The following is a 27,707-nucleotide window of genomic DNA, read 5'->3' as shown; positions in this document are numbered from 1 at the left end:
ACAAATAATTTTATATGAGCCAATATGGACCCATTTAAAATGTTAAGTTCCGTCCGTCCGTCCGCGGATAATCTCAGTAACCGTAAGCACTAGAAAGCTGAAATTTGGTACGAATCACGCCAACAAAGTGCAAAAATAAGAAGTGGAAAAAAATGTTTTATTAGGGTACCCCCCCTACATGTTAAGTGGGGGCTGATATTTTTTTTCATTCCAACCCCAACGTGTGATATATTGTCGGATGGGTATTTAAGAATGAATAAGGGTTTACTAAGATCGTTTTTTGATAATATTAATATTTTCGGAAATAATCACTCCTAAAGGAAAAAAAAGTGCCCCCTCTAACTTTTGAACCATATGTTTAAAAAATATGAAAAAAATCACAAAAGTAGAACTTTATAAAGACTTTGTAGGAAAATTGTCTTGAACTTGATAGGTTCAGTAGTTTTTGAGAAAAATACGAAAAACTACGGAACCCTACACTGAGCGTGGCCCGACACGCTCTTGGCCGGTTTTTATTACAATATGTAGGATGATTTGTGTATGACTGTCCCATTTTTATCTTATCATCATCCTCCTTGCGTTATCCCGGCATTTTCCGCGGCTCATGGGAGCCCGGGGTTGGCTTTGACAACAAATCCCAAGATTTGGCGTAGGCACTAGTTTAAGAAAAAAACAATAGACCTATATTTTAGTACTTACCAGTGGTCAAAATACGGTCTTGGTCCAGCCAAACGACTCTGCTATCCTTGATGCCGTGGTGGCTGGAGGCCGCATCCAACACGGCCGAGGCGGCTCTAGGGTCCACGATGCGGACCTTCCTGTCTTTGCATGAGGTAGCCATGAGGCGCCCGTCTTTCTTCCATGACGTGGACTGGATCACGTCACCGTGGTCTCGGTTCACTGAAAACATGTTGAAATAAATGAAACGCTCATTTACAAGGCACTGGACCTTTTTGTGCTATCGGGGATAGAAAATCTCCCGGTAACAAAAAACAGTCGCTCCCGTGTAAATAAAAGAGAGAGACCGATTTATAGCTCGTCGACAAGCGATGACACGTTTTTTCCCTAAAACGAAGATGAGCAGTTCTCAAAAAGTTTGTACAAAAATTAAGGAAAAAGTTTTTGTTTTTTTATTCCTATTTTGTTACCAAGATTTTTTTGATGAATTAAGATTTTAGTAAGTTTTATTTCGTCATTAAAGTTCTCTAGTATCTATATTTTCTTAATTATTACAATTATTCTGTATATATCTTACGATAGTCGACATATATTACTAAATGTTGGTAACAAAATAGGATCAATTAAAATTTGCTAACGTGGCTATGTACAAACTTTTCGAGAACTGCTGAGATTCACTTTTGACTGTAGCTTCTGCCGAAACAGAAAACTAAAGTTATAATGTAGAATTTATAAGTATTGTTGAATATAATGTGAGTGAACTTTTGTTTTATAGCGTGTCGTGTAGAAATACCTATAACGTACGTGTTTTGTAAACGGTATATATAAAATGCAATTTGACTAATTTTAAGAGGAAAGGGGGCTAGATCGAATGGAAACAGTTCAATCATCTTCCTTGCGTTATGCCGACATTCGATCCTGGTGTCCGCTTTGACAACTAATCCCAAGATTTGGCGTAGGAACCAGGTTTTCGAAAGCGACTGCCATCTGACCGTCCAACCCGAAAGGTAACAAGGCCTTATTAGGATTACTACAGTTTCCTCACGATGTTTTTCTTCACGGAAAAGCGACTGGCAAATATCAAATGGCATTTCGCACATAAGTTCCGAAAAACTCATTGGTACGAGCCATGGTTCGATGGTATCGATAGTTCAATGCCATAACTAACTTTCGTATCTACCTTCAAAATTATTCACGATTAAATGACGCGCCGCGCATGATAATCGTGTGGCATACAAAATTTACTACTACTAATTCCAAACCTTCAGTACAGTTACTCTCTCCTCTCCTCCTTGCGTTATCCGCGCATTTGCCACGGCTCATGGGAGCCTGGGGTCCGCTTTGACAACTAATCCCAAGATTTGGCGTAGGCACTAGTTTTTACGAAAGCGACTGCCATCTGACCTTCCAACCCGAAGGGTAAACTAGACCTTACTGGAATTAGTCCGGTTTCCTTACGATGTTTTCCTTCACCGAAAAGTGACTGGCAAATATCAAATGACATTTCGCAAATAAATTCCGAAAAACTCATTGGTGCGAGCCGGGGTTCGAACCCGCGACCTTCGGAACGAAAGTCGCATGTACTTACCGCTAGGCTACCAGCGCTACAGCTTTAGTACAGTTACTATCAGCAAAGACTTATATAACTCCGTATAGACCGATAAAGTCTAAGAAAAAAACGTACCTCAAAACCATACAGAAAAAGGTACGGTGAGCTAGATGGCGATACACCTTTGGGGTACGCTCGGCTAGATGGCGCTAATATTAATATTTGACATTTTAACACATATCAAGATAAGAATATGTGCCAAATTGTCAAAACGGAGATTCAAAAGTTTTAAGCCTGTGTCGAGAGATGGCAGTCTATGCACTGTGATTACACATTTTACTTTGACAGTAACTCTCTTTAATACTCGATCCTCTTTGCTATCACTTATCAGTATTTAATTCGCCAATACAAAAGTGAAAGCACGAGTTCGTGTCATCCTTTATCGGACCGGGTCAGACCGGAACCCGCACTTCCGGACAAAGGCTTCAACTCATTGTTCTCGGAGAATGCCTGTCTTACGGAACCCGGGAGTCTTATCTGCGTGATATGACGGGTGGAATATTTGCGACGCCCTACCCTACAGCTATGTGCTGTATGACTCATATGTAATATATGTGAGTGTGCACAGGAAAACGTCCCACTTTGTCGATTGCTATAAAGCCGTTTTGTCAGTTTATTTTATGTAAAGATACAATCATATCCGACAAAGTGGGACGGACGTTTTACCACAGAATATATAATAGTACAAGTACAGAAGGCCCACTGCTTTGATGTTCACGAAATGCCGCCTTTTTAAATGCCTACAAAATTAACTAACAAAGAAAAGAGCCGCACGTGCGCAGCGTCGGACGATAGGGTTGCCTATGCACGAATTAATACTCAGATAAAGTGTTTTACTATATATTCAAGTCTTGGGTACTTTCTAGGTATATATACAGTATTTCTACATGTTTGTTTGAAGTCCTAACATCACAAGACTTATTGAACTTTCCCGTGCGATCAATAGTAGATCTGTGTAAGATTGTCCTATTTTATTCATTAACCTTAAAAACAAACTCGCGACGTAAAGTAACAATAGAAAGTGCGAACGTGCGTTCCGTGAGAACACGCGCCACCCCCGATTAGACCGCGAACTCGCGGCCGCCAGCATTTACTTGTAGCGCGGCGATAGAATCGCGGAGTGACCCCTGTAAATACACTAACATAATATGACGTATGTAATATATGACGTTTACAAGTAAAAAAACATGTGTTTCTATGCTTTTTAAGCAATAAATTGGTAAAATGGTATTTTTTAGTGAGATCGACGCATATATATCTAAACACCGTGGATATCACATTATTTGCGGTCAAGTGACGATTTCATGAATCGAGTTAATGTTGTAAGTAGGTACCCATTAGAGATGGGCCGAATATTCGGTAAATATTCGGTATTCGGCATATTCGGCAAGTTTTTCAATGTTCGTATTCGGCCGAATAATTCGGTTGCATTGCCGAATATTTACCAAATAAACAAAGTAAATAACTAATGAAGATCTTACGTATTCCATTGGATAATAAGCTTCTGTTTTAGTAGCTTTCTAAGGAACTACTAAAAATGCGTCAAAATATAAACACAATTGTTTTGTAATAAAGTTAAAAAACCGTAGTTTAAGAGTTGAGAAGAGTTCAGAGTTGTTTTAACTAAGTTTTAGTCATCCACTAAATTATAAGAACATACTTGTTTTTTATATGTAAGAAGTTATGATATTATTTTAATTGATACCTAAGACTGAACCATCTCCTCCACGGGACAGGCATCTGCCTAGTGTGGAGGTCAGTTTAACTGTATACATGACTGTATTTTCTTGGAAATAAACAAAATTTTTTTTTATATTTTTTTTTTATGTATAACCATTATCAATCATTACATAGTTTTAATCTTAACATTCGCTTTACAAATATGGCGTAACCGAATATTCGGCCGAATGTTCGGTTCGGTAAGAGCTGAACTGAATGTTCGGCCGAATATTCGTATTCGGCAAAGTCCATATTCGGCCCATCTCTAGTACCCATACTAATATTATAAATGGGAAAGTGAGTGTGTCTGTTTGTTCGTCCGTCTTTCACGGCAAAACGGAGCGACGAAGTGACGTCATTTTTTAAGTGGAGATAGTTGAAGGGATGGAGAGTGACATAGGCTACTTTTTGTCTCTTTCTAACGCGAGCGAAGCCGCGGGTAAAAGCTAGTAATCATATTATGAAGTTCCACATAAAATCGAAAGGCAGTCCTGTGCAGTGAAACTGCAAAAAAAAATCGACTGTGTAATGTAAACTTTTCAGTTAAATATACATTGTCTGCAAACACGTACATAAACGTAGTAAGGTCAGTGCGGGCAAGACCGGCATAGTTTATTTGAAATAAAGTTTGAGTGGATAAAACTCTATAATTAATGCAGTCTGTCGTAATGCGCATGGTCCTATGGGATAGCAAATATTATATTTTACAAAGCTTTTACAGTATTTTGGTGAAGTAAGGTACTTTTAAGTGATAAAAATCACTTTTTTTAAGGCTCGGCGGGTTGACCGTCCTCCCGCGATGAGCACAGAAAGACCGTCTAGTGCTCGTTGTCGCGTAATTTCATATGAGACTAGGTTCCAAAATCATGATCATTGTTATTTTACGTAATAACGGGGCAGAATGTGCTAGATAATTATTAAAATAACGTTGAAATTTTGAACATATAAGCATTTTTCTATTTATAAGGCAAGACCGGCATATGTCCCGTAGATGGGGTTCATAACCTTTTCTTTTCAGGTCCAGATATTGCATAATACTGTTTTTCCAACGAACACCTGCGAATACAATTTAGTCACGATATTACAGGCTCATATAAATCCAACTACTTATCTATTTTTGAAACTATGTTAATTAAGAAAACGATACGTGAATTAGTTTGGTAACATTTCTTAGCAATGCTTGGTTTTGCTATAGTCACTACTACAGTATGAATGAATGCGTAATTTTTTTTTCCTCACACTCGCACACTAAATGTGATTTTACACGCAGGCGGAGCGTGAGTTATAGAAAAATCGTTTTCCCAAGGGAGTTATGAAATTTCTAGTACCGTATTCAATTTTTTTATCTTTTTACATATTTTTATGTTGCAAGTGTGATGAAAAACATTGTGTGTAACTCGGGGAGTATGAATATTACAAACTCAAGTGTTGGAGGAGCTGAGTGGTTCTTTTCTGTTCAAGGATTTTATGTTGCCAGTATTATTATTAATTCAATGAAAAGAGTTTTGACATTATATTTCATGATCGTTTATAAATTGTTGTAGATTAAGTTCGTACTACTGATTTGCAGTAGGTATATTCATTATTAATATTTTGGTAATTTCCTCATTGGTGACGTGAAAAATTGTATATGTCACATGGTAGCAAAATTACTTCCACCTTGAGCGTTAATACTTAAATCCCTCACTACGCTCAGGATTCTAATTTTGAATCCCGAGCGTAGCGAGATTAGAGATTCCTTTACTTCGTTCAGGATTCAATAAACACCCTTTGCCCCATTTTGCTCGATTACGACTAATACGACTTCAAAAACTCAGTAGAGATTCAGATGTCATTAAGACATAAATATTTACATAAATATTTGTATACTTAATACATAAATATTTGTTTCAGTTATTAAAAATAGCAAACAATATACAAGTCATGTCTATACATCTTCCAAAGAATGTATTGATAGAATCTTTTTTTGATGCACTTCCTAACGCCAGCGTATATATCGACGAGGAAGACGAAATGATTTTGCTTGAGAAGTGCACAGTTTGTGCCACTAGTCATAGTTTCGATATGACCCTCTGTGCCTCCAGGGTTCAGTTTCTGCCGTTTGACGAACAACCTTTATTAAATATTTTATGTTTTGTCAAGGGTGATGAGCAAATATTATGTTTTCTGTTTAAATAAATAATTGGATTCAAAATGCTTACTTTTATTTCTAAAATACATAACTCTCTTTTGAAATATATGTCGCAGCATATGTTGCACAATCTATACAAACACTACCAACTTAAATATGATAATGAGTAATGCAGTGTAAGTAGGCTTAGTTCTGTTCACCACTTATAATTCTTCACAACTAGTAACACCGGACGACGGAAAGAGACCAGACGGCATGACGCTGGTTCCTTGGAAGCTGGGTCGACCCCTAGTCTGGGATGCCACGTGCGTGGACACCGTCGCACCTTCCCATCTTCCAGGGACCTCGGTTAGGGCTGGCGCTGCTGCTGATGCGGCCGAGCATCTTAAGCGGCGCAAATTACATATTTGAGCCCTTTGGCGTAGAGACGCTTGGGCCGTGGGGTCAAGGCGCACACGGCATTTTTAAGGAGCTGGCTAAACGTCTTATTGACGCGTCGGGTGACCGGAAGGCTGGGGCTTACCTTGCCCAGCGCATTGGCATTGCCGTTCAGCGCGGCAATGCTGCCAGCCTTCTGGGCACCCTACCGGTCGGCTCAAATTTAGACACAATTTTTTATTTGTAGGGTTTAATTTCATAGGTAGTTTTAGTTTAGTAATAGTTTTATTTATAAGTTCATAGTTAAGTTTTTTTTTGTATTAGTTTTAGTTTAGTTATAGTTTTATTTATAAGTTCATATTTAAGTTTTTGTTTTTTTACTTATCTAGCAAAAAACGTACTTATATATTGATATTGTTTACACTCGACTTATTTCCAATAAAGCCTAAAAAGGTTGGCAACTCCTTGTTTATCGTATGCCGGTCTTGCCTTTCTCTTTTATGCCGGACTTTCTGAGTAGGCACAATTTCTAAGTTTAAAGAACAACTAAAATTACTACAGACATATTTTAGCACTCAAATTATTTAAATAATTGTAAATTCTCTGACAAATAAATGGTATTGATTGACGTTATCACCATGCTATACATTTGAAATAATTTATTTTATTTAAAGGAAAATATGACTTAAAATACAACCTCTATACAAATATCTACAAACTCACCGAAAACTTCCTTCTGCTTAGTCAAGTCCCATAACGCCAGCTTGTGCCCTGAAGCTACATGGATCAGCCCATCAGCCACTGGGTGGAAGCCAACATTCTCCACGCGCCACTGCTTTTGCGACAGTGTACACTCCGGGTTGGAGAGAGACTCTTTCAAACCTTCTGGAAGTATGTGCCATAGTTTTACATTTAACTATAAACTTACCGAAAGCCTCCTTCTGCTTAGTCAAGTCCCAGAGCGCCAGCTCGTGCCCCGAAGCCACATGGATCAGCCCATCGGCCACTGGGTGGAAGCCAACATTCTCCACGCGCCGCTGCTTTTGCGACAGTGTGCACTCCGGGTTGGAGAGAGACTCTTTCAAACCTTCTGGAAGTATGTGCCATAGTTTTACATTTAACTATAAACTTACCGAAAGCCTCCTTCTGCTTAGTCAAGTCCCAGAGCGCCAGCTCGTGCCCCGAAGCCACATGGATCAGCCCATCGGCCACTGGGTGGAAGCCAACATTCTCCACGCGCCGCTGCTTTTGCGACAGTGTGCACTCCGGGTTGGAGAGAGACTCTTTCAAACCCTCGGGAGGTATGTGCCAAAGTTTTACCTGTGATAAAAAGGAATAATCATCATAAGATTTTATGAACTTTTAGTCCATCTATTAAATAATTAATAAAATTATTATATCGCGGAAATATTGCCAAGTTTTAAAAATACTAATAGAAATGTACAACAATTTTAAAGATTTTTATTGAACATAATAACATACAGTAACAAAATTATTCACAATCAGCTCCATCAGTTACTCAATCTTATTCTGAGATAATTTTTCAACAGATGTTTTGTGATCTTATCAAATATTTATCTGTCAATGATATCAATTATATAAGATATTGTCAATGGTGTCAGGAATATTGCTGAGGTAAAAAAATAATAGTTTCATTGTAATTTTAATTATTATTATTATTATTATTATTATTTATATAATTCAGGCAGGCAGTTGAAAAAACAACTGATATGGCCTGTATCCTAATTATTAGGCCCGGAAAATAATGTTATATCTATAAAAGAGTGTTTTCCTGTAAACACATATACATACAAATATCCTATCCTTGAAAGTTAGTTGTATAAATCTATATAAGGGCATTTTTCTAGTGTTTTGGTGGCGAGTTTCCTAGTCCTATAAGTCACAAACATCAATTTAGAACAAATGAGGGTTTGTTCAAGGGGGGGGTCACTCACATTACTCATTTATGATATGACAATAATAGCTCAAAACCTAAACTTAATTTTAAGTAATTAGGTCACAAAACAGGATTATCTGCTTTGACAAATGATTTTTTTTAATAGTACAAAATATATTCTTTAAATTGATAGCAAGTTACTAGCATAATTTCCGATATAATTCAGTTCTAAAACTGCATACAACTCCAAATCTACTTACCAAAGAGTCTTGAGATCCAGTCAGCAGCAAGCCATCATGGAATGGCGAGAACTCCATGTCAGTAATTGTGTCCGAATGTGCGTGCAGCAGCGGCATTGTCTTGCTCTTCCTCCCGCAGTCGTCCAGCGGCAGCACCGCCATACTCGACCCCACATGCTCCCAGTTAAACGCCATGAAGGACGCCGAAGCGCAAATATTGTTCCCAAAGGTCTGATATGACCCCACACAGATGTCCCGAATACATGCCTCGGGCTTAGGCACAATTGGTGCTGCATTTTTATACTTAGAGGCTTTAAAGCGCCACGCCATTTTAATCCACTTTATGTAAAGTCAGTCTTTTATTTGGAATGTTCTTGGCCTCGCGAGAGGCGGTAAGAGCTGTAACAATTATTAAAAAAAATACTTGAACACATTTTCCTAATTTTACTTTAATGGTTTACGTTTTTTACTTATCTGTACATTAAAGAGATCACCGGAAGCTCGATAAAGAAACGAGCGTTTTTATGTACAGATTTCTAAACTGTAACAGTAAGTAATGACTGCATTAACGCATCTCTAATTAGGAGCACAAAAATAATTAACATAAAAAGTTACTAAATTTCAACACACTGTCGATTGCGATCTAGGGGCTCTCGAGCGAATAACAAATGATTTTTGGCTGTAACCAATAAATCTGTGAGGCAAAGACGGGGTAGAGACACGAAAAACTATTATAAACACCTTTGTTTTGAAATACTTGCCCGGCAGTACAACCGGAAACCGATAAAGTTCAGCAAAACAGACACACAAAACTATTAGACCTTTCTGTTCATATATAAGAATATTTGTTACTGTATAAGTCGTAATAAACAAGTTACCTTATTGAGTAAAAATGACGAAGAAATCCAATTTCCGTAAATCACTAGACACTCCCCCTAGACGTCGGCCATTTCAAGCGACGTTAGTGCCGTATCGATCAATAATGAACCCAAAACAAAACTAACAATCGAATCAACAATGTCAAAACAAAGGGATGTCATTTGAATCGATACTAACGAACCGTTAACTTAAATAAATTGCATAAATCAAATAAAAACCAAGTAACAAAGCTCACTACACCAAAATTTTATAAAAATGTTTTCAACAATAGCTCTATTTCAATCAATTTAACGAATCACAAAAAATGTTGGATTGAATCGAGTCAGCAATGCATCGTTATAATCGTTATCAGTACAACACTCTTGAGTTCTTTGCGTTTCGTTCCACGCTTGTTACGGTTCCAAATGTCAATTGAATTGGCAAAAATAGAAACAAGTGCCAATAAGTGCTTTCTGATTGTTTCTGATCTTGATGACCACGAAAATATCGGAGGGTTCATTCAAAGTTCGTTGAGTTCGTTCTGCGAACAGTATAAATAAAATATTTTCTACTATTTTACCAGCACAAGCATAAATTTCAATTTTTTTATACGATCGTACACTACGTTCAAATGGATTTTTTGGAGTAGGTATTTTAAAAACAAAATTCCCTTTAGGAAATTCTTGTCGGCGCGCTTTTGAATTTTCACCAGATGGATAATCCTTATTGCGAGCAAGCTCATGCCATAACTCCTTGTATTTTCTAATGGAGATATCTCTAGTAACTTCCTCCGAGCTAGTAACAGTAGTAACTAACTTGTCAAGTTGCCAGTCAGATACAACCCCAGAAACGCAAAGTTCGTTCACTTGATTTTTCATAAATAAAACAAGAGAATTGTATCCAAAGTGATCATTTTATTATTTATTTATTAATTGCGAGTATTACAATAATTCCGTTTCTTTGGTGACTTAATTTAATCAATGATAATTATCAGGAAACATCAAGATAGGTATTTTCAGATCCAATAATTATAATAAAACGGCTAATTATTTCATTCGGTCTAATACTTTCTACCATCATTTCTACATAAGAGTTGTCACAGACGTCACAGTCACAGAGGCGAGACGACTAAAAAAAACTAATTAGTCCGTCAGATAGATTATCAAAGAATTTTAGACACGTATTTTTTTTCTCGTAAACGAAAAATGACGACGGTACAGTGCGTTGAAGTTTCGCGTGACGTCACGCCTAGGTACAATTTTTACTTAGAAGTGACGTCACAAGACTCACAAGCCCCCACTCCGGAACTTTGATGCTCTATCTATATCTTTATATTTTTTCATTAATAATAATTAGAAAAAGCGAAAAATATGTGTTCAGTATTTTTAGACGATCTAACTGACGGACTAAACAGGATGCCATTTTTTTATTTAGTCGTCATCCCCATTAAAAGGAAGCACAACTACATTCCATTCATAATTTCTTAATCTTGGCCAGAGACAATTAAAAAATAATGACTGCTATTCTCCATGTGTATAGATTTGTAGCTGTTATTATTTCATGTATCATCTCTGCATTAGGGTCTCCCCAAACCTAACGACGCGGAATCGGCCAAAAATCGCAAAAATAGCCGACCAAAAATCGCTGGTTCGTATGAAGACGCTTATACGTCGGAAGCGTAATGCATGCGGAATGCGGACGTATGTAACAAAAATGTATCAACGGTTGTTGATACTAATTACAAACGAGCGATTTTTGGTCGGCGAAAGTTGATTCCGCGTCAATAGGTTTGGGGAGATCCTCAGTTTAGACAAAAATATTTATACTATCAACAATGTTACCAGCGTAAAAAAATGTATTGCACATATTCAACATCAATTAAACATACAATTTAAAAACAACCTCACGTGTAAGTGCACAAAGAAGTTAATGTGGTGAAAAAAAATATCCCAAAATAGACACCTAGAACAAGCATAATATCAATTATAATAAATATATCAGTAACCCTAGGTTCAAGTTAACAATTCACAAAAACACTATTTTGTAGCGTTATTATAATTAATATACATAACTATTTCTACAGCTTTAAAATAGTCTAAATCACTTTGCGGCATTGATTATTAACAAATAACACATCTCATAAGTTTCACGGCTATAGTCAAACTAGGCTAACTTTGCAATAAAAAATGTAGGTATGTCATTATTCATGACATTCTTCTATGGGAATGACTTTGGTAATGACACGGCCACATAAAATTATTTTAAAATCACTGCAAAGTTAGTTAAGTCGGACTGTAAACAACCATGTAAAATTATACAACAAGTTAGGGCTTAAAGTTTTAATGCTGTAAACATATTAACACATCCTTACTTTTATGGTTGCTTAAAAAAGGCGGTTTTAATCTGGCAACACCATCGAGTAATAAAATAATACAACCAATTTTTTACTGTGTAAACACTGCGAACATGAAAATCGTACACTTTTGGTTGAAATCTCATAGATATTTTACTCTGATACTCTGACTTTTTATTTTCCCAATACGTTTTATGGCCCCTGTACACACATGGCCAACGGTTCCACCAGCCCTTTGTGAAACCCCTTGGCCAAGATAAGAGCCGCTGTTTACACATTGGCGAACCAATCACTTGGCATTGGCTCTTCATGAAAGATGGACGTGGAATGGAAAAGTCTAGGAAATTCTAGATCATAGACATTGACAGAAAAATTTGATTAAAAAATAATAACCCCGTAGTAAAATTTAATTATTTGATATATTAACAATTTTTTTAATATTATGATAAGAACATTTATCTTTTTTAGGAAATACATTAAACATTTGCAAGGTTATTTTATTTCCTAAAATCTACACTATTATTGACATAGATAAACTTATTATTTTCGTAAATATTTCACTACCGTCCTCTCTGACGGCTGACGACCAACTGAATGAAGCGCCAACGTGTAAACGCAGTTGGCCATTGGCGCCAAGATCCTTTGATGTGTGGACAAAAAACCGACACGAATCGGTTGGCCGGCAAGCGCAAGCGCCAACTGCCAACTTACGGCCAAGTAGCCCTCTACACACATGGCCAAGGGGGTTGGTGGAACTGTTGGCCATGTGTGTACAGCGGCCATTAGGGTTGGCTCACACCGGAATGGCAGCGGCGCCGCGTGTGGTCGCGCGACCTGTTTGGGTTAGTCAAGTGATACTGGTCTTTTTAAATATGTAGATAAAGTTTAGAATTATTTGTGCTCGCCGCGTCGCTGCCGGCCGCTGCCATTCCGGTGTGAGCCGACCCTTACAATTGTTTAATACCTACTTGAATACAAGTAGGTAATCTAAGCAAACACCAGAAAGAATAAATGTAAAGCCTAGTAAACACATATTGTGCCTACGCTTGCCAATAACATGGTAAAAAGAGGTAACAATAAAGTTTATTCAATTACTAAAAATTGGCCCAATAAATGTACTGAAGACCCGCTGCGAATAAAAAATATCTAAAATTCGTTGTTTACCTCTCTATTAATCTTGCATAATTCGAGCAACAGAGGCAGACATTTTGGTTACACATTTTCGCAGCATACCTTCTCGCCATAATACCTCGATACAATTTGAATACAGAATCGCCAAAGCAAAATAACGCTCATTTTACAAATATAACAACAACTACATGCAGTTGGTTTCTAACTTAGAATGTATATTTATTATAAAGCTTAGTAATCACTGTCAAATGCATAAAGTAAATATACAACTAAGTACGATGTCTACCTTCGCACGTTTTAATGCAATCTTCACTTACATACTGCTAATCTTCATGCAAACTGAGGCTAAATCATACAGACAAAACTCCACCAATGAAAGACCACAGTCTGTGGCATTGAAATTTGGTGTTTGTGATTTTTGCATCATCTGCACTAGATGGCACTAAAAAAGAAGAGAACGCCATCTATCGTAGATAAGCTTTACAAAAAACGTTGTCATAAGATTAGCAGTCTTTATTGGTCACTCATCTCTGTTGTAATGTAACATAAATAAGAACGTTGTATTACTTGTTTGTTCTAGAAAATCTAGAACAATGATATTGTTATGTTAGTTACCTACATTTAGTAAAGCAATCTAAGTGATAAATAACCACTATTACATATTACATCGAATTTACCTCAAACATAACCATATCTACAAAATAGTATTTTAGAACTACGTCTATAGTAAGGTTGCTATTGACGGATAATTTCGTACGTTGACCCGAAGTATCCTATCTCTTCCGCGCGCTCATAATTATCCTTCTTTCCATATATCCTGCTTGCAGTAGCGTCGTGGGCATGATGAGCAGGATAGCAGTGTAATTACGTGTGTTTGAAAGAGATAGGTAGAGGCCGGCCAATGTACGAAATTCTTCGTGCGCAGTGTCCTTATTTTAAATCAGCGGTTCTCAAACTTTAACCGAGCCCCCTTAGTACAGAAAAAAACATGCTCCCTTTGACTTTTATCCTAAAAACCTAAAAAAGGAGTCTTATTAACGCTAAGTTAATAATTAATATTAAAATAAAATTGCAACGAGTCGGCAGTGTTGGTACAATTTCGAACGAAAATTTCTACGAATACTATCTGTTTGAATAACCTTTTTTTTAATAATTAATTCTTATGCAATGGGTCTACTTTATATTAATTACCATTATCAGTCACACTTCAATCCTTATAATGTTCTATGATTTATTTAATTTCTTGAGATATTATTAATTTATAGTAAAGGTAATTCCTAAGCCCTGTTTACATTCATTCGTGTGACCAGAATAAAAAGTCATCGTATAATGTTGTGTGTACAGTAGACTACAAAGAGATGTATCCACTTTTTCATCTTATTACAAAGCAATAAGGTGAAATAGTACATTACGTTACTAGTGCGAAAAAAGGAAGTTCGAAACGAGTGGCGACAAATTAAAACACGACCGAAGAGACTATTTTAAATCAACACGAATTAAGAATTTCCTTTTCGCACGTGAATCGTAACGACGTTTATCAGTACAGATGAGCCTCCGAAGTTTCAACCTGGCATATAGTGAACCACTTTTCGCACTAGTGCGTAAAAAAACACCATCTGTCTGTACTGAAAATGTGGATACATCTCTTTGTAGTCGACTGTACATGATGGAGACGGAAACGAAAAATAACAGAATGTGATGAAGTCTGATTTTTCAACCCACCAACGAAGTGGTAGCTGACATCCACGAGGGTTGAGTATCATCGCCATTAAGAGATACCATTTGGTAGGGATGACCGGCGATATTTGTTCCCAGCTTGCAGTAATTGCAGACTTAAGTACATTATCTTGTGTTTAACAGTTTCACTCCATCGCCACATAAACCATTTTAAAAACCAGCTAAAATCATTACACGTTTTACTATGAGAATAATATATAGAGAGCTCATTGAGCAAAAACGAGTCATATCATACGATTAGCTATCATACCTCCAGACATACTAATGTATACACGAAGCTAAGACTATGTATTTTGGTCAAATCTACGATATTTGATATGCAACTTACACTACCGCTACTGAATTGACATACCAATTAAATATATTAATATAATTTCGAGCGAGCTATTTTATTTTGTCCTGTCGTACAATATAAGAGTGTCTGAGTCGGCGGCCGATCAAATAATCCAGCAGACCGTGAAGTTCCTATGCAATTCGTGAAAAGTAAAAATATTTTTTACTTTTCATAAGTTGAAGAACGCCCGCGCCGCGGGGCTTCGTGTTTCTGGAGATGTTGCGCTTCGTGCATTTAAAGTAACCCAACAAACGTTATCTTATTATCTCGTATTGGTTTAATGTGATTTCAACAGTGTCAAAATATTACACGATTACTTTTTTACGATTACTTTACGATCCGCCGGATTTTATGATCGTCCACCATTTACCAGACGCCTGTAGAGTTTATCTTTAAGTTTATTTAAATTGTTGTTTTTGTCATTGTACCAACACTACCTTAATTTAAAAAGCTTTTGGAATGACCGCGGCAACTAGATAACGTTTTATACTACGAGTAACGGAGTAGTCTAGTAAAAGTAAGAAATTAAATCTTATACCTCACATTTAAAATTAAAATTTGGTTGTCTTGGTAAAAGTTTTATTCCACATGTTTAATTTAAAGCGACAGGTGTGCACTTAAAATCGCCGTCAATAGAAATTGTCAACAATGTAAACAAACTATTCTATAAAATATAAAAATTTTAGCACAATTTTATTATTTTAAAGGTTGAGGACTATAATGTGATATGAATTGATTAAATAACACATGGATTTAGCCATTATGTGATGAGTTAGAATGGAAATTAAAGACATTTTGACTACAAGGTTTGTTTACATTGTTCAGAATTTACTAAACTTGCTGTGAAAATTATAATTTTAAATATGAGTCATAAGTTTTATTTTCCTCCATCACTACTTTCGGTTTTAATTCATCAAGATTTTCGCACAAAATACGATCACCTGCAGTGGTATTCTCGCAAAATACACAGACATTTATTTAGTAAATTGCAACTATTTCTATATACGCTTGAAGAATTGACAGTTAACCCTTTAATAGTCATCGAAAACCTTGCTGGAATGCACTAAGGTTGATATTGGGCAGTAGCCGCGCCTGTCATTAGACGTCTTTGGCAGTTAAGGGGTTGAATATGTTAACTGGTTTAACAAAGTGAACAAATGGTACGTACTGAAAGTTTAGTGCGATCTTTTTAGTTTTTGGGATGAGTAAATTATAAATACAAGGTTTATTTGCTTATTATTAAACGAAGTCTTATCAATTCCTTGTAAATTTTACCCTGCGCGGTATCGTTATTGACATTTAAATTAAAATAATACCAATTGGTAATTCATTGTAAAGTAAAAAAAAACTTAAGGTGCTTTGGAGCAATTTCGATCACCGATCTCGAAAAACGGCGAATGATCCAAATTCAAAAGCGAATTCTTATAATCACCCCAAATTACCTACTTATCGGTTTTATCAAAATTAAGATTTTACTAACATAACTGTTAAATTTCCTTAAACCATCATATTATTTTAACCCCCTTATTCAAAACGTTCACTAAAGTTATCAAGCCGATAAAGTTAGTTTGTCCCTTTCCGACGTATTGACGTGATAGAAAGGGACAAACGAACTTTATCGATTTGATAACTTTAGTGAACGTTTATGAATAAGGGGGTAAGTCTTTAAATAATAAATCAAAATATGCATTATTTTCTCTACATAAAAAAATCTCCCTAATTATTACAGACATATTTCTATCATATTATGTTAATTTCTAGAACCCCAAATGAATTCTCATAAAAAGGCAAATTAAATGTATTTCACATAGAAATATTACCACATGTGCATAAAACAGAATCTCTTCATAAAGACAATAAATACTGCCACAATAATACCACTGCACAGTAACATTTAAATATATCCACACTATAGAACGGAATATCTGTTCAGTAGTAGTCCTAACGAATCATACGATATTAAACCATATTGCATTGAGAAGGTCCTAAAGTACTGTCAGTACAGTCAAACAAACTACCTTACCATATCAATCTCTTACGCCGTGGCTTGCGTGGGCGACGGTCGCGTCGCGACGGCGATGCGACGCATACGAAATCAAACCTTATCGATATGGAAGTAGACGATGCGATGAGACGCGACGGCGACGGTCGCGCGACCGTCGCCCACGCAAGCCACGGCGTTACACTATGGCTTGCGTGGACGACGGGCACGCGACGGCGGCGATGCGACGCAGCGCGACGAAATCAAACCTTTGATCTCTATATACGGTGTAACATGAGAAAACCGAATAATGTTAACAGCGTATTCCTCATCATATTAGAAGAGTAAAATGTCATATAAACGTTTCTGGATTTCGCCTACTTTCAGAGTTATAAGCATTAAAACAAAAAAAAAACAATTACTTATCCCTTGGAGTGTCGGCCAGTCGTTTCCGGTTCACTTGAACCTAAACTCAAATTACCCTATTGCACAGTACAACATAAGGTCAAAAACACATATACTCTTAAACACCTAAATTCAAAATAAACTAACACCAAAATACCTTAGTTCCAAAACACCCTAAAAACAAAACGAATTTATCTAGATTATGTACTACTCCCGCATCACCTAAATTTCATAAGAGTTGAAACGCGGATCAAACTAATGCCATAATACACTAATCCTAAAATAAACCATTCTCTAAAATAAAACAGTCTTAAAACACGCTAGTATCAAAACACTCTAAATTTTTAAAGCGTACTCCTAATTCTAGAACACTTAGTACAGTCAGTAGCTGAGGTTGACACAACCTTATTATATTTACAATAAAGTCGCGTCTAGATTGTTTTCATCATTAGGATATTTTAGGGTATTTTGGGACTAGCTTGTTTTGAAACTATTGTATTTTGAAAATGGTGTAGAACATGAATCGTGTCTTACGGGAATAGCTTGTTTGGGCCTTCTGCTTTTATGACAGTAGGCGATCGTGATAATAGTATATAAAAGAGATAAGTTCGTTTTGAATTTAGTCTTTTAGGGTGTTTTGGGACTTGGGTATTTCGGTGTTAGGCTATTCTGAATTTATGTTATTATGAGAATATGTGTTTTTGGCTTTATGTTGTACTGTGCAATAGGGTGATTTGAGTTTAGGTTCAAATGAACCGGAATGGGCCAGTCGACTCCAGACCCATTACGTCAATCAAATTTGAAAATTGGTTAGTTAGAATAAATCCAAATTCCAATGACTCAAAATATCAGTCTGGCACCTATTTCTCAGAACAAAACGCTATTCGTTGATAAATTTCAAAAAATAACTAGTAACTCATTGCTAAAAAGTATTACCTACATATTTAGAACAAAAAATTAAAAGTTTTATTTTAAGTGTCAGTTTTACAAATAACATTTACTTTTTATATGAAAATATATCCAAAAACATTCCACAAAAAAAAATTTTTTTTTGGCGAAATTAGCTTGACGTCATATAAGATTTTATCTTTATTTTGCCCTCAGAATTGCGTAGTTAAGATCTTTCGGTTCCCTTGTGTTACACCGTGTATATACTCTGTCAAACAAGTCTGTCTGTAAATAAGAACAAAGAAAACTATATGCATCCTTTTCTTTAGGGTGCTAGAGAAAGGGATAGGAGTATAGAAGTGTATTAGGTAGGCGACGTCGATGAACTATGTAATGGATGATAGGCGAGGCGATATACTTCGCGACAGTCGCGCGATCGTCCACACAAGCCACGGCTTTATTGCCAGGAAACAAAGTCCAGTTTAGGAGCGCGAGCAGCAGGAGGAGTCTCCAACGGACGTCGTCTTACCGTTGATGGGGCCTAAGCTGCCGTCGTACTTGGGTAGCTCCTTGCATTTCGCTTGCTGAAAAAACATATCGTTGAGAAAGAGGCAAAGGTTAGGAAAACGATGCAAGTGGTATAATAATGGTTTTGCTAATAAAAGCAACTGCATATTTTTAAATTAAAGGAAGTGGAAAAGTTCACACCTCCGGCAGGACTCGAACCTGCAACCAAGGGCTTCGCCGGAACCGCTACTACGACCAAGTAAGAAGTCGAATGGAGGTGTGAATTTTCCATTTTTCCTTTAATTTAAAAATATGTAGTATCGCTCGCATGACTAGCCTTTGCTCGCGGCTTCGCTCGCATTAATTTCGATAACTGCCGAATACTCCATACAAACTCCCACTCCCCATTTTAAGGAAGTGGGGTTAGAAACAGACAAAAAGTAGCCTATGTCACTCTCCGCCCCTTTAACTATCAATAGTGATACGTCACTACGTTGGTATGAATAAAATAACTCTTTAAGTTGGTCTAAAAACGCACGCCTCGGTCTTCCCCTGCCTCTCCTCTTTTCTATTCGCCCTTCGATTATTGATTTTATGTAAGTATCGTGCCGTATCAGGTGCCCCAACATGTTTCCCCTTCTATTTTCAATTGTTTTTAGCAGAGACCTCTTCTCCCAGACTTGCTCCAATACCTGTTCCTACATCATGCATAAGCTAATAAAATGACGTCTTAGTATCTAGGTATAGTACCACATAGTACTCGTACCTATTCTGGTACTACATTAGATAACTTAGGAAAAAACCCCATGGTAATGTTTTTTTTTTCTAAATTTAATAAGGTGCATTAGGGTAATTTCGAAAGTTGTGTAATTTCAAAAGTTGTATAAAAACCACCATTATTTCCATCATATCAAGATTCCCCTTTCGGAATTACCCGAGCATTTCTGTGATTCGGAATTACCTAATGCATCTTACTTGACATCTTAAACTATAAAATTCCCTCATATTATTAAATTAAAACGGGACTTAATCGCGTAAAACTTACGTTTTATATTTAACCCGACGTTTCGGACATGACATTACGTCCGTGGTCACGGGTAGACTGGCTGGGAGTTGTATCAACATCTTCTAGCTGTACGAGTTTTTCGAACTACCCGCACTTGATTGTCATCAGGGTCAGGGTTGGTCGGGTTAAATATAAAACGTAAGTTTTACGCGATTAAGTCCCGTTTTAATTTAATAATATAAAATTCCCATTCGCACGGATCACAAATATAGCTTTCGTCATGTATTTTATCGTAGCACAGTTTTACTACCAATTGAAACATTAAGTAAATCAAATTACCGAGTGGGAATCGATGGTTGATTCGATTGATCATAATTAACCTTTAGTGATTGCAATTGTGTTACCCCTATTAAGTGAATGATTTTAGTTAGTAAAATGTAGGGCACTAAATGACCGATATTAGGTCTATTTTGATTTTTTTAACTAATCTATGTATAGTGTGTAATTACGCAATATACATATGCATTAGCAAAATGAATATGATTCTCTTTTGTTTGGAAATTGGAAGCACAATGACAGAGCGAGAAGACAAGTGCTGACCAATCGTTCTCGCCTCTCGCCTTTACGCTTACTGAAAGAGGTAACTGGGCCATTTTTTTCAAAGTTGTCCACACCACTTTTTTTGTAACATGGGTGAATCGCGAGGTCTTTCGATCCTGATAGGAGAAAAAAATGTCCCAAGATTTCCATACATTTTTCAGATATTCCATTCCGTTACATAGGCGCCATACAAAATGTATGAAAAAATGGTAACGGAATGGGAAAAAAACCTTGGGACACTATTTTTCTCCTAATTAGAATTGAAAGAGCTCGCGATTCTGAGTGGAAATCACATAAAAAAATCCAAACCAGAAAAAAAACTGGGATGGACAACTTTGAAAAAAAAATAAATACCCCAACTACTTCATTGGGTACTTGTCTACGCGTTCTGTTTACACTTATCTCCATGAGTTCCACGGCTATCTCTCCATATTATCGGCCTCCTTAGCAGAAGTCTAGAGGAAGTACATTCTGTGCCGCTGCGCGAATTAAATCTTCCCTTCAATCAATTATACCTACACTGTAGCCACACCTCGGACAAGGGCGATCAAATATATGAATGAGGCGTTCCCACGCACACAGTTTAAGCTTGTGTAGGTGAACGCGTACCATGCTTGTACGAGTGAGATATGACAGGTCAACTGGTCGCGTTTTTTGTCAGACGGTAACTGTGAGTTAGCCGAGAGCGGGTGGGCGGCATTTTACGATAGTACTCTTTATTATACTGCGAAAAGTACTCTAGAATCAGCATACTATTTACCAGCAGCGGCTGGTCCATACAAGCCGATTCCCACAGGCTTGCCTAAAAATGATTACTAGTAAAGTGCCTAATGTTAAGGTAGGTTTATTTTTGCTCAGTGTTGCCTAGCAGAAATTTTCACTAGCCGCCACTGCTATTTACCTCCATGAGTTCAACAGCTATCTCCATAAACAGCCTCTCCACATTATCGGCTTCCTTAGCAGAAGTCTCCAGGAAGTACATTCCGTGCCGCTGCGCGAAGTCCTCGCCGATGTGACGCGGGATCTCGCGGTCTTCGCGGTCCGTTTTGTTACCTAAAACACGAAATATTTTGAATAGAATAAATATTTATTCGTGAACACAGGTGATAAACATACATTATAAAAAATGCAGAAAGGGGTGAAGTGACACGAAATGGCCACAATGAATAGGAAAATAACAAGGAATATGCGCGAAGGATGGGACATATGCGCAAGACGTGATAGTTGCGTGAATTTTTACGTATTTCTCAATGGCTAAGTTTACTTTTGCCTAAAATTTTGCAAGACAAGTCCCTGGGTTTTCGTAATTTTGCTCTATCGAATTCACTTTTGACGTTTTTTCTTATAAATAACTCAGCTTTCAGACAAAAATAACTAAATCTAAATAGGTTCATCCGTTCGGGAGCTACGATGCCACAGACAGACACACACACAGACAGACAGACAAACAAAGTAAAAGTAAAACCCTATTAATATTATTACGATGATCGCACAGGAAAGGAGCGAATAGCGAAGTCTAGTGGAATGGCCAAGATCCACTTCGGGTCGCAGAGCCAGCGAAGCGTGTACAGTCAACCAATTGGAACCCTAGGCCACTCTACAACCATGTCAAAATGACAAGCAGTAAGAGATTTCTTACAATCTGATGTATAACGTCACTATGACATAGTTCTACAGTGGCCTAGGGTTCCAATTGGTTGACTGTACCTAGTAGTTATTGTAGTATGTATGTATCACTATAAAGTTTCGATTCTAACCTAACTGTGTGCGTAGCCGAATGCACAAACGCTCACGATAATATCTCTTTCGCAGCTATCTATCTCTATCGCTCTTGCATATTGGCGTGACAGAGCCAGACTACCTTTCTGCGGCGTTTCGATTTTGTTTCGCGTCGCAGAAATGCCATTCTTTTACGGGGCCAGGCCTCCACTATAAGGACGATTAAGGGCTAAAATGATGATCATTTGTTGTAATTTGGAATGTGAAGGACTACGCGGATAAAACCAGGGGCAGCTCAGCTCACTCTCTACATGACAGTGACATTCAGTGGTGACGACCTTCGCGCGGCGCAATAGAATTCAATGTCGGCTGCTTCGCGTGCGGTCCGTTAGTGGCGTGGCGGCATTTTGTGAAAGGAGTGAGCCTTCTGTACTTGTACTTATATATTCTGTGATAAAACTATAAAATTTACTTTCCTCGTTGAATTCCGGCTTTGTAATACAATTGCATTAATCCGATTACCACTCGCATATCATAAGCTCATAACGACTTTAAAGCGGATTAGCTAGTTAGCGAATATTTTATGTAAATCCAGCGACACTAGTAATTTCAGTCGAGCACTGATTTACGATAATTGTTTGAGTATTTAAAGCTTTACAAAAAAAAGAGTACAAATTAAAAATGTAATCGGCAGAATCGGCTACGTATTTCATGTCATTATTAAAATGAAATAAATTATAAAATATTAATCAGGAGGGCAAGCACGGTTAGCGTGATATGAATAGCATATCACGTCGGTGCTCGGTGCGCCCCTTTTGGCCTTTCGCACTTACAGAAAGTGCGAAAAGGACGCTGCGACACGATAAGCTAGGTATATCACGCTACCGGGCTTGGGCTTGGCATGGACACCAGGTTACTTTATGGAAACCCTTATTAATTAAAACTTGAAACACATTTTATTTGCTAACCCACGAAATAATCGTACAAATCAGTTTCTATCCATTATGGTTGCGTGTTTTACGCAAGCAATAGCTTCAAATTCAATTGTACTCAATCAGTTCTGCGTATTTTCTTACCTGTTTAAACAATACTTATATGTAGAAAATAGAAATACTATTGTTTTTCCCAATAGCCATGGAGAAGTCAACATTGACATAGTTTCTATCAAATAAAGTGTTAAACCTACCAACAACGGGTAGATTTATTGCGACTGTCAGAATAGTACATTACGATACTAGTGCGGAAAAAAGGAGTCGAATTTCCGTTTTGTACGTGTACCGTACGACGTTTTTCAGTACAGATAAGTTTCGACCTGACAAGAAATGAACCATTTCTCGCACTAGTGCGTAAAAAAAGCACCATCCATACTGAAAAAGTTACGATGCTACAATGTATTAAATGCTACAATGTATGTATGTATGTATTGTGTGTAATGTAAGCTACAATGTATTATGCGACCAGTATAACAGTTATGATACTTTATTGCACATAAAAACAGTGTATGCATGCTCAGACACTGTATTCTTCATTTATGCAACTGTACAGTAACTTTGAGTTCAATTTTAATTTATAACTTATTGTTCAGGTAGGCGGTGAACATTTGTGTAAATATAAAAGTGACATAATATTCGTAAAGTATGAATGAAAAACGTTAAGTAAGTCATTGCATATTGCATCATAACTCAGATGAAAAGACTCAATGTTAGCAACAGATTATTATTCTTGAAGATGTAAGAGTAATAAAGAAAATTTTGGGCATTTTCGCGAAAAAAGATTCAAAAACTTTTTTCTAAAATTAGTATATTTAATGTTTTTCCTACTCAGAATCACGAGCCCTTTCGATCCTAGTTGGTAAACAAAGCGTCCCAAATTTATTTTTTCCACTTTGTAACTATTTTTCAAACACTTTGTGCAGCGGTTACAAAGTGGAATGTATGTGAAATAATAGATAATTATGGGACCATTTTTTTGTCTCTTGGTTTTTGCCCTAGATGGGCTAGTGATTCTGAGTAGGAAAAACATAAAATTTACCTTAGAAAAAATATTTTTGGTGATTGTTCTCGCGAAAATCCCACAACAGGTGAGCAACTGAGCACTGATCACTGATTGACATGGACGTTATCTATTCGCAGATTAGAAAAGGAATGTTTTAGTTTTTGATTAACACGGATTTCCACAAAGTAACGCCTGATTCCATCGATTAAATAAATAGTTAGATCACTTATTTCATTTAAAAACAAGTTGAAACTTCATCTGCTCACTCTTCAAATTTCCAACTCCTAGTCTTCTGTGTCACTCATAATTTAAAGTCTTAGTTGTGTCCCTAACTCCCCACTGCCCATTTTACCTGTTAATTAATAATTCTAATTCTGTGTCATTACTTTAAGTATTATTATGGCACTAAGTGCTCGTCACATGCTGAATGGAATCCTTTTTCAGTACACTACACATTAAATGTCATAACTGCAATAATTGTACAAATTATGCTGTTTCAAATAAATAAATTTCATTTCAAGTATAATAACTTACCTACTAATATCCTCAGCACCTTATTATTAGCATATTCTTCGATTTCCCGCAGCCAGTCCGGTAAACAGTCAAACGTGGGCTGGCAAGATATGTCGTACACGAGTATGAGGGCGTGCGCTGATCTGTAGTAGCTCTGAGTGATGGAGCGGAAGCGCTCCTGACCCGCTGTGTCCCATATTTGTAGCTGAAAATAATTTAGAGTACTCGTGAACTTATTTGATCCTTAGGGAAAGTTTTTTTTTATATTTAAGTTGATGTTTTTATTGTGTAAGGTACAGTGGGGAAAATCTCGACTGGGGGACAATTGTAACTAATCCATTTTTTCCATTATTACACTATGATGTTGAGTTCTACATGTATCCACTGAACACGCCTACCATATGTGTTATAAATGGTGGACACTCTACTTAATGATGCAAACATTGTAAACCATGGAAAAAATGGACCAGTTACATTTGCCCGCCAGTGGAGATTTGCCATGCTGTACCTTATGTAACATTATTTGATAAAAGAAACAATTGAGAAATGTTTAATTAATTAATTGTTTAGAAATTGGTGTTTGTGTTTATAAAATAAATAATTTATAAACTACATAAATTAGACTTGAAATTATAAAAATTGCCACTACATGTTTACATTGTTTTTTTTTTTTTACAATAATACATAATTTTATAAAAATGTTTACATTTTTGCCATATGAAAAAGGAGTAGCTATGGAATAATATTTAACATAGATTATAACTCACACAAAAAAATGTTTGATTGTAAGTATAAAAATAAGAGTATTGAACAGTATGGTACTACAGACATTTAAGTTTGACCAAACTTATAAGTTATACAAGTTAAGTATGTTACTGTGTTGTTTACATGACTGATATAATTGTTTAGGAAGTACCAAAACAGAACCTTTCAAGGACTTATAGCAGATGTTAAGCCTCAAACTTGAAACAAACATATGGCACAGAACTATAAAAAATCACCTACTTAAACAATACAAGTGACACAACTATTGTCCAAAATCGCAATTATGCCTCACCTTCACTTTCTCGCCGTCGACTTCAACTGTTTTTATCATGAAATCCACTCCAATAGTAGCACCTTGCCCAGGGGGAAACAGCCCTTGTGTGAACCTTCGCACCAGGCATGTCTTCCCCACACCAGCGTTACCAACTAGCACCACTTTAAAGAGAAACTTATAATCCTCCATAGTGACACCGAATCACATTTGTCGAAATTTAAAACAATTAATTTACCAGCCACTCGCGACGTTACGCTTTGATGAATAGACTACCTAATACATTATCTAGTAACAATGTCTTGTATATCTAGACGATTTGTTCGTGATCAAAAGACCATTATTTGATAAGATAAGGTAATAGAGATTAAATTTGCGAAACAGAAACAGTCCTTCCCAAAACAATGGCAAATAAAGAGCGATTTGCGATGCGAAAGCGATAAAGCAAGGAACACACTACGCGGACGTCCGTCGTGAATCGACCGCGGACGGGGATCTGGACAATGGAAATACACATAACCGTGCAAACTATCGGTCGACGGACGCGGACGTGGCCTTGAGCGCACGGACGTCCGATCGAAATCTGGCTCTCTGGATGTTTAGTTCCGTGCACACTGATAGGTCGCGGTCGTGGTCGTTTTACGACGGACGTCCGCGTAGTATGTTCCTAGCTTAATTCAACGTCAATCAAGACCTTTTCGAGCATTTACAGAGCGTGATGTTACCTTATATAGAAAATGTATTTCAGGTATTTCATAATGTTCAATTGGCTTCATGTGTCGTAGAAGAATATAAGTTCAATGTTTTTCATCAAATATTTTTTGTATTATAGCGGTGATAATTATAAATGTCAATTCAAACATATTTCTTAAATCTTATTACTTTTAGCTTTTATCAAAAAATAAAGTAGAGACGTAGCTTCATAAACAGTGTGAATGTCACCATATGTCACACTGACATAAACGTTCTGAAACCATACTACCATAAAATCTATGAACTTTATTTACATGAACATATTTACATAAAATAAATAATAACTAATAATATAAACCACACATATATAAATGGACAACTGTCAACGGTAATTTTCGTAATATATAACAATTACGATAATCATGAAAACTAAAACTGGAGAATAATGTTTAACATTAACAGTCAGAGCAATCACGAATGAAATCAAATGAAATTCTGTTGCTGTCATTGATGCAAGGCGCAGAATAAATACAAGTATTTGAACGGTCAGCAATCAATAAATAACTCAAAAATACAGAAACTGGAAATATTACTCCTCGCATAACTTTTAATTAATACGGTAACAGACTTAATTAACTTCATAGAGTGCAATTAAAAGTCGAATATGTCTTGTATAAATTACTCGTCACGCACAGAAGGCCAGAGGAAAATAAACACTATAATATGGTCAATACCCCATTTCATAAATCTCTTAGAACACAAGACAACCAGAGAATTCAGGATTCAGGATTCAGACTCCAAAGGTGAATTGAAGGAGCCAAAATTTCAATTGAAGATGCAATTTTTAGGAAGAGATAATAATTTGATTGAGATTTACTACTTGTCTCCAAGTCCTGTTTTTCTGAAATGTATCTTGACTATTTGCTTAAAACGATATGAGGAGCGCTCTGTGATTGAGACAGACTACAACACAGTCCAAGCAAATAAATGGCAGTACTTGACAACTTTGTACAAAAGAGATATTGTAAATGAACGGGATATAATACTACTTAGTGATGGAACATTAAGACTCAAATTCCAGTTTATGATTACAAATGATATCAGAGTTGACAGAACGCATATTCCTGCGGCCCAGCTAAGCAATGACTTTGAAAATTTGCTAGAAAATGGGCTGTTTTCTGATGTTATCATGAAATCAGCTGAAGGAGTTGAATTTAAAGTACATAAGGCTGTGCTGGCAAGTCGGAGCACTGTGTTGAAAGCACATTTTGAACATAATACTATTGAATGTCATACAAAT

At 36.7% G+C, this 27,707-nt stretch overlaps 2 protein-coding genes across 2 annotated transcripts in view; both read right to left on the bottom strand.

The window, feature by feature from the left end:
• LOC125235972 (coronin-7) overlaps window positions 1–9,623 on the bottom strand; it is a 45,608-nt gene extending 35,985 nt beyond the window's left edge. Inside the window, 4 exon segments of the mRNA XM_048142636.1 lie at window positions 700–900; window positions 7,649–7,835; window positions 8,673–9,050; window positions 9,530–9,623. Of these exon segments, the coding sequence (XP_047998593.1) occupies window positions 700–900; window positions 7,649–7,835; window positions 8,673–8,981 (697 nt within the window). The 5' untranslated portion in view covers window positions 8,982–9,050; window positions 9,530–9,623.
• Window positions 9,624–18,510: 8,887 nt separating this feature from the next.
• On the bottom strand, window positions 18,511–26,147 carry LOC125235969 (ras-related protein Rab-30). Its single transcript, XM_048142633.1, has 4 exons — window positions 25,736–26,147; window positions 24,700–24,883; window positions 21,353–21,504; window positions 18,511–18,922 (listed from the first exon to the last, which is right to left on the bottom strand). Exons 1-4 carry the CDS (start codon window positions 25,904–25,906, stop codon window positions 18,821–18,823), a joined length of 609 nt encoding a protein of 202 aa, XP_047998590.1. The 5' UTR covers window positions 25,907–26,147; the 3' UTR covers window positions 18,511–18,820.
• Between the last annotated feature and the right edge of the window lie 1,560 nt (window positions 26,148–27,707).

Source organism: Leguminivora glycinivorella, chromosome 18 (genome assembly GCF_023078275.1).
Source record: "Leguminivora glycinivorella isolate SPB_JAAS2020 chromosome 18, LegGlyc_1.1, whole genome shotgun sequence".
NCBI classification, from domain to species: Eukaryota; Metazoa; Arthropoda; class Insecta; order Lepidoptera; family Tortricidae; genus Leguminivora; species Leguminivora glycinivorella.
Note: the sequence above shows the minus strand (reverse complement) of the source record. Positions and strands in the feature narration are given on the sequence as shown.

Excerpts from the sequence above, each read along its gene's own strand:
- LOC125235969 (XM_048142633.1), bottom strand. The coding sequence starts at position 25,906 with ATGGAGGATTATAAGTTTCTCTTTAAAGTGGTGCTAGTTGGTAACGCT. Across the intron at positions 24,884-25,735 it reads TCGACGGCGAGAAAGTGAAG|CTACAAATATGGGACACAGC; the intron begins GTGAGGCATAAT and ends AATTATTTTCAG. Across the intron at positions 21,505-24,699 it reads GGTGCTGAGGATATTAGTAG|GTAACAAAACGGACCGCGAA; the intron begins GTAAGTTATTAT and ends TTCGTGTTTTAG.